This window comes from Malurus melanocephalus, unplaced genomic scaffold (genome assembly GCF_030028575.1).
Source record: "Malurus melanocephalus ecotype Western Australia unplaced genomic scaffold, MMel_1.1 scaffold_3, whole genome shotgun sequence".
Classification (NCBI taxonomy): domain Eukaryota; kingdom Metazoa; phylum Chordata; class Aves; order Passeriformes; family Maluridae; genus Malurus; species Malurus melanocephalus.
This window is the reverse complement of record NW_026623235.1, coordinates 8,096,243-8,108,828: the sequence shown is the minus strand read 5'-3', so window position 1 is coordinate 8,108,828 and position 12,586 is coordinate 8,096,243. Positions and strand designations below refer to the sequence as shown.

Here is a 12,586-nt window from a genome sequence, read left to right as displayed (position 1 = left end):
AAAAAAAAAAAAAAAAAAAGCCTTAAAGGATGATAAGAAATAGCTGATATTCAGAAAAAAACAAGTCTAACATATGATTGGACCAGCTATTTATTGTAATAAGTAGAATAATATAGACTTGTTTAGGTTGGAAAAGATCTKTAATATCATTGAATCCAACCATTAATCAAACACTGCCAAGCTCCCAAATGAACCATGTCCCCATGTGCCCCATCCACACATCTTTTGAAGCTCTTCAGGGATGGTGGCCCAGCCACTTCCCTGGGCAGCTGGTTCTAGTGCTTAAAAACCCATTTTGTGAGGAAATTTTTTCYTAATATCCAATGTAAACCTCCATTGGCACAACTTGAGGCCATTTCCTCTTGTTCTAAAACAAGAAGACAAAGCAATTCTGTAAGACTTGATTGATATTTAAATTATCTGAAAGAACACTATAAAGTATTACCGGAAGATTTTTGACTATTCATTTGGCACTGGTGGTATTGTGAAATAAAGCAACAAAGCAAATGCTTTTTTTTATTTTAATAAAGGAAGAACAGAAAATACTAATACGGATAAGAAAAAGGTAAAGCAGAGCAGTCAGAAGGCCGTTTTATAAACTATTAAAATTGAATTAACATGCCATATTTATGACTTGCACTGTTTGTTTTTGAGTGTGCAGCCTGCCAGGAAGGYCTGGTGTCCAACTGGGCACTTGTTGATAAACAGCACCATCATTCAGAGCTTCTGTCCTTGTGCCTGTGCTTGTCAGGGAAGAGCTGCCACTGTGGGTGCTGTGACCCACAGGTGACCCAGTGTCACCCTTGGATAAAGGGTTCCTTCTACCTGGGTGAACACAGCCATAATAATGATTGCTCTGACAGTTTAGATAGTAGTAAAAGGGAAATCTGTATCAAACTAACAGCTGGCTTATTTGTGTTGTGTTTGTTTTAATTGCATCTAATAATTTTTTGATTGTTACTGCTTAGTTGAGTTTTATTCAAATTCTGCCTTTTTAACAAACTAATCAAATTGTAACCCTGAAAGGAATTGCCAGGAAGGGCAAATTCAAAGGAATAAATGTTGTTTCTCTGAGTGTAATTATTAATTTACTCTGTGTATTTAACTGAGCATTGCTGTAATATTAGAAACAAGACACTGCTGCCTCCTATATTTTTTTAATGACATTGAATTTTGTCATTAAAATTGCAGAAGAATGCCCTCTAGTGTGRGTTCTTCTCATGTAATGAGACCTTTATTGTTTTCAGCATGTAAACTATGGAGCAAATTTGTGGTCAAGACTTTCAAATTCTTTTTTATTTTAAGGTTGATTTTTCAAAATTTTTAAAGCATTTTAAGCACAAGTTCCTAGATTATTTTCTGCACATAAAAATTAAAAAAAAATGTGCATGAAATATATAATACAGAATGTCCATATATTAGTTCTGAATGTGTGTTCTAAGATTGCAGACATTAATTCCCCTCTGAAATCCTTTAATATTTTCCTTACTATTTCAGTGAGAAATTASGAATTTCAAGCTGAAGTTCTCTTAGTTTGTTTAAATGACCATAAMCATTTCTGAATGTTTCAAAGACTGATGATTGCAGACAACCTAGATATTGTAAACATGAAGTGCGTAAAAATATTTGTGTAAAAAAAATTATTTTCAGTAGTTCTAAAATAATTTGAAATCACTGTACCTGGGAGTATTTCTTTTTAACTTGCTCTTTTACTAATTAGCAAAGTGCATCTGCAATGTGCTTGTCCTTMCTGGAACTGCTTTTCCCTCTTTATTTCCACCTGTAGCACAGCAGCTCAGCTGCTGAGAAGSGRTTTTGTTTGGTTTTAATTAAAACATTATTGTGTAAACAACAGCTTGCAGAGTGATGGGGAGGGGAGGAACTAGTGCCTGAAGTATCATTTAGGAGTCTTGATTTCTTGCACTCAATTGCTGCCCCTAGAATTTCATGTTGGCTATCGGTATTATTACTCTCCTGTCATCCTCTCTTCTTTAGCCCGTTGGTTGCCATGGCAATTGTCATTAATTTGGGCATTACATTCTGACTCTGATTAGTGCACAGAGACCTGCATTTTAAAAGGCAGCYAGACATCAACACACTCACAAGGGTGCTTGCTGTTTCCTCTGTGAAGAGAAAGATGCATACTGGAGAAAGCAGGGGTTATAATTTTCTCCAGGACAGACTTCAAGAAGATTTGGGGCACATTTTAAAGCAGTTAAATTTATAGGAGCTTTATTTCCCCATTTCTCTTCCACAAATTCTGTTTATTTGAGAAACCTGAGAACTTGGCTTTAAAATGGTTCACCAAAGAGATGTTAGAATTAAAACTATTTATCTCTTCTTATTCTTACTTATCTTTTCTCACTTTTCCCTCTCCTCCATCTCTCCCACAATACAGTCCTTCCCCGCAGCCCTGCTAATATTTTGTTCCTGGCAAGATTTCTACAGTTTATAGATAAACTTGTATTTGCAAATGCAGATCTTCATTAAGGTCTTTGTCTTGTGCTAGATGGATATCAGTATTGACTAACAGCAAAGAAGAAGCATTAAATATGGCATTCCGTGGAGAGCAGAGCACAGGTGAAAACAGTTTAGAGGATCTGACAAAAGCCATTATTGATGACATACAGAGATTACCCGGAAATGAAGTCTGTTGTGATTGTGGCTCACCAGGTATCTCCATTTGTTCATGTCATCAGCTTCTTGTTGGGAGCAAAGTAATTTCATTAAAGAAGTGTTTGTAGAGTGCAAACTAATTTTCTAAGTCATGTTTCTCAGTCTTCAACCTGTTTTTAAAAGAACAAATATGACTTTCCTACGCTAGTTCTGTTTAATTCACTAAAATATTTTTGTGTGTTGTCTGTGCTTACTTCCAGCAGTTCAAGCCCCTCTGGAGTTTGAACTGTTCTTGTTGCACTGTGTCTAGATGCTTGTTGCACTTGAATGGAAGTTGCTTGGCATCACTGATCCTGTGCATGCTACTAAGTAGAAGTGAGTAATATTTAGACAATGATTGTGGAAAAATTGACCTGGCCAGGATCTTACTCTGAGGTTTTATCTCGGCACGAGACTACTGGAATTGCAGTATCAGAAGTATTCAGAGGTGGAATAAGTAGTCTTGTGCAAAGAATGAAACCCAGAGTTAAATTCCTATCAGATAATATCTTCAGAAATACAGAGTTGCAGGTCAGTTATGTGTCACTTAGAGCTTGAGAAGGGACAGCTTGTCACAGTACCACTGAACTGCTGTGGGAGCTGGCAGCTGTTGCAGCTTTCTCATCTAAAGAGACACTTCAACAAGGTGATGCTCAGTTGGAACTGAGTAGATCCTTGTATCWTGCAGGTGCTTGCTGATGCAGAACTGATCCAAATTTGAAACAGCAAGATAAGATTACAAACTGGGATATAATTRTGTCAAATCCTGGAACTGGTTCATTCAATTATTTCATTATGTAAAGCTGTAGAAACTTCAGATTACAGTTCTCATTCATCTTYTAATTTATAGTAAAGTTTTAAGCTTCACCTCTGTAATCCAGCTTGCTGCTTTAAAACTCTTGACTTAATGCTTCAGCAGTTACTATTTAAGGTCAAGAAAAGAGATTAATTTGAGGATATGTATGTGCACAAAGTATGTCTGGAGCTTTTTCTTTTCTTTAAAAGCTGGTCATGCTTCTTATGTAGCATTCATAATATAAAATCTGTTCTATTATTACATGCAGATCTCCTCCATGATAGCATTTTTTAATTTTTTTTTCCTGGACTAGCTAGCACTCCTTAAATTTTCTGCAACATGCTGCTGTTTTACATACTGGAAGGTGCTATGGGTAATTTTTTATGAAGGTCTATATAAAGTTTAAGAAGTAAATTTTAAAACTTCAGAGGTTGTTGAATTTAGGAGATCTGTTACTTTTAAAAACAGGAGGTAATTTGTGCAGGAAAMAAATCCTAAATATATTGAAATATGTTCATTCAGTTTGAATTTATAAGTCTAAATTCAGTGCCTTTGGGACTGTTCCTAAATCTGAAAAACTTCATTCCATTGGTAGGCATTTGTGGTTAAATTTGCACTGGWGTTTGGAGAAAAGTATGGAATATTCTTAGTTTATTTCCATTCTRTGAAACATTAAATGAGGGGTCATTTCAGAATACATTTCTTACCACTGAAAACCTTTTCTTGGACTTTGATTAAATAGTTTGTTTTTCAATTCTACAGATCCAACATGGCTATCAACTAATTTGGGCATTTTAACCTGCATTGAGTGTTCTGGAATACACAGAGAAATGGGTGTTCATATTTCTCGAATCCAGTCTTTGGAATTAGACAAATTAGGAACGTCTGAACTCTTGGTAAGTTTCTCTTATTTATATTGGGKKKTTTTTTCAGTCAAATGTTGACCTATACACGCAGGAAACACCAAAATGTGCAATTTACTTTAGTCTTTTTCAAGGAATGTGTTTTTGCAGAATTTCTCCTTATTTCTGTAGATATTTTACAGGGTCATGGTTATATATWATTATATATTATTGATGCCCTTATCACTTCTCATGTGTCACATCCTGAGGTGTTGCAAAAAGAGTACTGACATCCATTGTAATCAGTGCCATCAGAATTTCACCTCTTAATAGCGGATCTTGATCCAAAATCAGGGAAATCTAAAATCTCATGTGATTTAAATCGTGAAAGCTAATTCGGCCTGGCAAAGGAGAATGACTGTTGCTAATTTTGAAAGAAAAATGTCAGATGAATCTTAATTTCGTGGATGRAATCCTGTAATATTGAAGTTATGTAAGGAATCTGATGTGAGAATACTGAAAAAAAAAAAAAAACCAAAAAACCAAAACCACCAAAGGAAAAATGTAAATGAAGAGAAAAGAAACGGTTGCAGTAGCTTTATTTCCCAGCTGTGTTTGGCATGGAAGAAGACACTTGTTACAGAAATTTTGTATGGGAAAATTGAGAGAAGACATAAGGCAGATCTAGATTTCCATATAGGTTCAACATTACTCCTTGCTCTCTTCTTGAAATACTAAGTTTTTTCCAAAGTTACTATTAATTTAAATCAGATTTTACTAAGCATAATCTTAAATAGGACTGAGTTTTTTTCCCAAAGCAGCTTCCTGATCAGTGTACCAGCACCATTTCAGTGTTCATACTGCTGATTCCTCATTCAGGTTTTCTATTGGAGGCACATTGTCTTGAAATATGARTAATTCTGTGACTGTGAAGTCTATTGTACAAGTTCTGGCATGGTAGAATTAACTTTTTTTTTTTTAAGTGCTATGTGTTTACATGTAATCATTGAGCTTTAATTTTGCAGTCCTGTGTGTTCCATCTTTTATTAATAGTGTGGAAAATGCATATTAATAGTCCAGTTTTCTAGGTTTCTGTTAGGCCCTACCTTCATTTGTTCTTTTTTTCTTATTGCAGCTGGCCAAGAATGTAGGAAATACTAGTTTTAATGATATTATGGAAGGGAATTTACCTAGTCCTTCACCTAAACCCAATCCATCAAGTGATATGTAAGTTTTGRATCTTTAAATTCTCTAACATTAATTTACTGTAGAATATATCTGTGATGTAAAGTGTCTTAAAAGCCAGGAGAATGCATGGATGGCAGAAGGCTGAGGATTTTTACTCCAGCTGTGGAGCTTCTTAGAAATTCAGTATCTTGTCATGTAGCCACATTTTAACAACCTCAGTTTCTTGGTGTAGAAAGTTCTTAGTTTGGGTTTCACCGTGCGTTATTCCACTCTTGAATGGTTTTGAGTTTTGTAGTAAACCCTCAGATGATAAATACAGTGGACCAAATGGCACTAGCTCTGTTTTTTCCTTTGGTCTAGTCCCCGGAGTGAGAGTAATTTTCCTATATAACAGGTAGACAGGACAAAAATTGACAATGTTCCAAATTTTGTGCATGTTTGCAAGAAAAACATGCAGTGTAACAATAAATAACATATTTCTTATCAGATAGTTTTCTTCTTCCCTTCTCAGCTTCCAAGTTAGGCAAGGTGATTTTAAATTAAAATCATTGACCCATTTTTCTAAAAATTTCTAAAGCAAGCTCTATTTTCACACCCCACAGGACTGCACGTAAAGAATTTATCACTGCTAAATATGTAGATCATAAGTTCTCTAGGAAGACTTGTGCATCTGCAGCAGCTAAACTGAGTGAATTACTTGAGGCTGTCAAATCCAGGGATTTACTTGCACTAATTCAAGTYTATGCAGAGGGGGTAGAGCTAATGGAGCCACTGTTGGAGCCTGGACAGGTAAGCTTAGCAGGTAAACAAAGACAATTTTAAATCATGTGTATTTGTAAAATACCCTGGATGTTGGTCTTCTATTTTAGATGATAAAACAAGCAAAAGATGAAAATTGTGGGGTTTTCTTCCTTTCCTTGTCACAGCATCTTTGTGTGGAGGGAAAAGAACACTTTCTCTTTTGTCATCAGTTGGTCTTAAAGGAGTGTGAGATGCATTAGGGATATCATACTCTGTTTTGGTGCAACCTTAATGTGCTGAAAACCCCTGTTCTGCAGTCGTGTCTCTTTTCTAAAAGTCCCAGAGAAGCAGGGCTTRATAGCCCAGAGTCACCTGACAACACATACAGTATCATACCTGCTTTTAAAATAACTGCTGATGGAACACATTTCTGGCTGCTTGCAAGTCTCTGATTGCTGTAGATGAGAAAAGAATAAATCTGATGACACTTTCTTTCATCCAGGAAGATTATTTTGTGTGTGGGTGTGGGTGTATTATGTATGTTTGTGTGTATCAAGTTCTGAGTGCTTGATCCTCCTCCTGAAATCAGTAACAGGTTTTTGGAAAAATGGGTTCAGGTTGACTTCAATTATCCATGGACAAATGTTAATCATGAGCAAAGTAACCTATTTTTATAGATAATCRATGCCATGTAACCACTTGCTCAGCRATGCTTTCTCCCATYACTTTTAAGCCAGGTTAAATGGAGAAATGTCAGAGAATATTTTCAACAAGTTGTATGGAAATAGCTAAGTTGGCAAAGGACACAGTGCCTGTATTCAKTGAAGGGGATAAGTTCAAGAGTAGTCTGAGCACTTGAGCTATCACAGAGTGCTTATCATGGAAACACAATAAGAATTCTCTGACTGCAAGGTCAGCTTTCTGTATTTGTCATCAATGGCAGTTACCACAGAATTAGMTCCTCAGTCTTCCCAGCCCTTACAGGCAGTGGTACCTAGAAAGGTATGAACACCAATGGAAGTGTAGTTTGCAGTTAGAACATTTAGAGAAGCATTCTCCGCTGTAAATTCTCTGATGTTTCATAAAATAATATTTTTTAATTAGGACCTCAATTCTAAGTATATATATTGTAATATGCTTTTTTAAATGTCCTTTATGATCAATAGTAGTTAATGAAATCTAAATTTAGATTAACTTCTTGTGCAACTTTTAAATGAAATTAAACAGCATGTCTCTTTCTATATCAATTCATTAATGCATATGACACGTATAGAAAATAAAGTATAATTCAATTCAAGTTCAACAAAGAGAAGCCCTATATCTGGGGAAAGCACCCCATGCACCAAGTATATACTGGGAACCACCCAGCTCAGCCTAAAGGGACCTGGGCTCCTGATGGACACCAAGGTGAACATGAGCAGGGTGCCCTTGTGACTAAGGTGGCCACTGAGATTCCAGGCAGCACAAAAGCATTGCCAGCAGGTGAAGGGCAGATCCTCCCCTACACTCAGCACTGCTGAGGCTACCACTGCACTGCTGTGCCCAGCTCTGGGCTCACCACAGCCAGACAGACTTGGACATGCTGGAGAGATGCAGTGAAGGGCCACAAATATTTCTGAGAGTCTGAGACTGGGACTGTTCAGCTGGGAGGAAGCTCAGGGGGTCCTCATCATTGTATGTAAATACAATGGGTGAAAAGAGGACAGGGCCCAGTGGTGCCCAGGGATGGGACCAGAGGCAATGGCACAAACTGGAGCACAGGAGGTTCTCTCTGAACATCAGGAAACCTTTTTGTATTGTGAGAATGACCAAACACTGGCACAGGTGGCCCAGGGATATGGAGTCCCTGTCCTTGGAGATAATCCAAAGCCAYCTGGACATGGTCCTGGACAACTGSTCCTCAGTGGCCTTGCTTGGGCAGGGAGGGTGGRCTAGATGACCTTCACAGGTCCTGTCCAACTCCAACTGTCCTGCAAGTCTGAAAGAGATTTAAYATATGTGGGACTGATTTTTGTGATGCTGTTTTTGTAGGACATAATTTTGTGACTTTGCTTGGTGCTCACCAGGCTGTTGTAAAGTTACAAGTACTGCAAACTTACTTGGTTTTTCTTGACAGGATCCCTTTGAGTTACTAGAAGCTAAAATGGTTAAAGGCTCCTCAGGGTTGTTCCATCCAGCTGGAAAAAGTGAAAACTGGGTTTGAGAAAGCTGAGATCTCTGAAAGTGTGATGCCATTTCRTTTGAAGCACATGGTGTCTTTCCAAGATTAAAAAGAGACAATAATAATTTTCATCATAATTTACTAATATTTTTCTTTTGAAATACTTGTAAAGAGTGAATGATATGTATTTCATAGGTCTGATATAAAAGCTTTGCAGAAATAAGACACATAAATCTAACTTCTCTTTACATGTGTTTAGGAGCCAGGTGAAACAGCCCTTCATTTAGCAGTCCGRACTGCTGACCAAACCTCTCTCCATCTGGTTGACTTCCTTGTACAAAACTGGTATGGATTGCTAATTTTTCATTAAATTGTACATGAAAAATGTGAATGTTCAGAGCTATCCTGGCAGTTCCTTGGACAGTGTTTGCTCATCACTGATAATCTTTCTCCTTAGATATGTTTCAAAAGAGCATAGTTTAGTACCTTTGRGTTGACCTTTGTGCTCCTGATGAGTAGAGGGAGGGAAAGATGTGTAGATTAAAAACATTGAMAGCAATTACATAAAAATAGGATGAATGGAAAAATTCTGTAGTTCACAAGAGAGCATTGATTTAGAGGATGTGACAATATGAAGCAATGCCATCAAATAGTTCAGGTACAGGAGGGATGGCAGGTAAATGTGCCAAATGCAGGACACATGGAATGGAATTGTGACAATAGAAAACAAGGATCTTTCTCAGAAAATTATGAACAGATTGACTTTGAAAAAGGCCTTTCAATAATTAATAAACTGTATTAGAGCTATTGAGAGCATTAACTTCTTAATTAGTAATTTTCATCTTCTAGTTTATTGGCTGAGTTGTTCTTTGTTGTCAAGGGATCTGTTCACAGAAGTAAAAAACCTTAATGAAAAGTATGAGTGCTGATTATAAGAGAGTGTTATTAAAGYTACAGAAAATAATCTACTAATATTTCAATCTGTTTGAATCATAATTTCAAAAATGTTTTAGAAGCCCAAATTACTATTTTGAGCATTGTTAAAGGATTTTTTTTATTTTGGATGATTATTTAGAATTATTTTGTTTTGTTGTGAAGCTCATGGTTTCTTCAGACAGCCATAATCTTGTGTGTGTTTCTGTCTGCTGTGTGTTTCTTTGTGTCAGTCTCAAGTTTAAGAGCATCTTAGGAACCCCGTGGGCTCTGCACTTACTGCTCAATATATATAGGGCAACACTGGGAAAAGCTGTTGTCTCCTGAGCTTTGCTTTGCTGGTCTGTGAAAAGATTTTATTGATCCCAAAATGTCAGYAACAGTTTTTGAGAAACCTGAGTTTAGAATTTGAAAATTGACAAAARTACAGTTTTTTTAAAAGCCCTGTGAGCCTCTTTGCACAGCCAGTCTTTCCCTAACGCAGTGTGTTGTCCTTACATCCTTCTTAGAACTCTTTTTGTTCATTCTCTTCACAGTTCATTGATTTCATRGGACTCATTAACCAATTTTGACTGTGTCAGAATTACTTTTCTGATATTTCTATTGGGCTAATTTGGCATGTTTGAAAAAGGATTTCCAGTAAAGTGGCAGGTGGAAAACAACAGGCATGACTAGAGAGGACTAAGTTTGGGTCTTTCAGTTTCACTTCCTTAGTTKTTTTAATGAGCATCTGCGTATTCTCAGTCATTTTCAATCCCAACTCAGGTATTCTCAGTGTCCTTGGAACAATTCTTACTGRTCTTTGAAAGTAATGTTTAATTTAAAAACGTATTTTTCTCCTACATCGTATTTGTCCACTGAAGTTACTATGCATTCATTATTTATAAGGATGCTAGATCTGAAATGAATAGCAAGCTACTATACTTTTCTTGATTGTCTGTTCTTTTTTATTTTAGTGGAAACCTGGACAAACAAACAGCATTGGGTAATACAGTTCTACACTACTGCAGTATATATAATAAGCCTGAGTGTTTGAAATTGCTTTTGAGGGGGAAGCCAACTATTGATGTAGGTAAGTTCATTATTTAAAACCAGAAAATAAAGATTTCCTAAAATTTCTTTCCATTATTTTGGCCACTTTTTTTTTTTATTTCTCTGTGCTAGGTAAACTTTTAAAATAAAATTATCTTAGGAGGATAAAGGCTTTTCCAACAACACTAAAGGAAACATTCAGTTGAGACATGGAATTCTTAGAAGAAAATAGTGGCAAAATTTCTAATATGAAATGCTTATGGCAAACCCTAGGTTTTCAYAGGGTTTTTTTCTGACCCATTTTAAATTGCCTGGAATTTAGGTTTATTTTTTAATCTAGAACTTGTATGTCATAATGCTTCAAATGTTTAATTACATGGGCTTAGATACATGGGCTTTATATACACAGCACTTAATTCTTCTGTTGATATCAAAGACAGCTGGTGCTGTGGTTTCACCCAGCACATCCCAGCCACCACTAGCACAGATCAGGGAAAGGATCAGCTGCCTTTCTCAGCTGCTTTTCTGCTTCTCTTTGCCACCTGCATGTTTGAGATAGGTATAACACTTGCTTTACATGTATCAGTTCATTTTTCATCACGGGTTACCAAAAGCTGAATTAAAAATAGAATCTCTGTTTGCTCACATTTAGGATATTCTCTTGTTTTCAGGATGGTCTCCCTTCTCTACCATTTTCTGTGAGTTAGAAAGGTATCCCATGAATCCAGCTTGTTAGGCCCAGGAGTTAAGTGTGATCAGCCTGTCTATAAAACATTTACATGCAATCAGTTTATGGTATAGGAGAGAAGATTTTTTTTTAACAGCTGATGAAAACTGGAGTATAAAATTTTATTTCTCTCTCTTTCCTCATCACCATCACTTCCCTCCACTGCTTGATAAAGAACTGTTGAATAAATTAAAGTTCATAGTTTAATGGCAGAAGTCATTGGTTTCTTTTACCTTTTTATAGCTCCTTAGAATATGTTTCAATATTATCATTAGTCAAAGAATTTAATGTGACTTTTTTAGCAGTTGTAATGGGAAAGCTATCTGATCCATTTAAAGCAAGTTTATTGGTCCTTCCATAGAACTCTCTTCTAGGTGGATGTCAGAGGTGTGTTCACACCTTTTTGGTGTCTTGTTTTTTATGGTTATTTTGTGGGAGAGAGAGTTTTTTTCAGTGATCTCACACAGGTGCTTTAGATCTAGAAGCATCAGGTGGATGGATACCTAAAAGTTGAAWCTTTGTAATTTATGTAGTCCCTTAAGCTATCTGGGTGTTAACTTCATTTAAGAAGTAATGTGTTTCCATTCCTTTTCATATTGAATCATCTCAGATAGATRTTTCCATAAGGAAATCCTGCTTCTGGGGAGCTGAATTCTTTCAAAGTCATAGGCCTTTCTAGAGGACTGCTTTGTATTTTCTAGGATTGCTGATTGRCATTCTCTATGTAATATTTCACATGGACATTTATGCTTATAGATCTCAGTTTGCTCATTTTCGGTTCCTGATCACAGAAATGCTTTACAATCTGCATGTGCTGTTGGGCATTCTCTGTTCCAGCTCCATGGCATTTTCTGATGTACTGTGGGAGTACATTTTACCTAAGGTTTATCCATATCGAGTGTGGGAGTTGTTTTTGTTTACAGAGATTTGCTAYTGAGCATCTGGGAAGGATTCCATTAGATGCTGTGCCAGAGGACCTTCCASRGGGCTCAGATACTGCCYTCTTTCTGATCAACTGTTACTTTARATTGTAAACSATTTTATAGCTTTTATAAAGATGAAACTAGAAAGTTGTAAATTACTGTTGCTCATATATCTTCAAATTAAGGCTTCAAACYTCYACATACTAATCAAAGTAAACTGTGCTTGGATCAGCATTTATCCCTTTTTTATTTTTAAGTCTTAGATTAGTTTTCTTTTTTGAGGTATTTTACCCTGTCTGCTTGCTTCTCCTGCTCATTCAKGTAAGAGTTTTACTGGCAAAGGCCATGAGTGGAGATTGAAATGACTAAAATTCTTTATGTTCTCTGCTAGGATGGTTAGGAGGGATTTGGGAACTGTCCCAGCAGATGCTGCTGTTCAGAAAGAACCTGATGATACATGAAATACATGAGCACTTAGAGTGGAATCTTAAAGAGCTGCACCTGCTATAGAGTAAATAGATGTTTTTGATCACTTTTAGAAGCTACTGTGCTACAAGTGGTGAAACATAATGGATTGTTTCTTTAGAC

General features: G+C 36.5%; 1 protein-coding gene across 1 annotated transcript in view; it reads left to right on the top strand.

Annotated features, from left to right (window-relative positions):
• The window catches only part of ASAP1 (ArfGAP with SH3 domain, ankyrin repeat and PH domain 1), a 78,695-nt gene that overhangs the window by 35,604 nt on the left and 30,505 nt on the right, over positions 1-12,586 (top strand). Inside the window, exons 14-19 of the mRNA XM_057367574.1 lie at positions 2,510-2,673; positions 4,214-4,347; positions 5,429-5,520; positions 6,084-6,270; positions 8,643-8,728; positions 10,273-10,388. Of these exons, the coding sequence (XP_057223557.1) occupies positions 2,510-2,673; positions 4,214-4,347; positions 5,429-5,520; positions 6,084-6,270; positions 8,643-8,728; positions 10,273-10,388 (779 nt within the window). The remainder of the gene's footprint in view (positions 1-2,509; positions 2,674-4,213; positions 4,348-5,428; positions 5,521-6,083; positions 6,271-8,642; positions 8,729-10,272; positions 10,389-12,586) is intronic.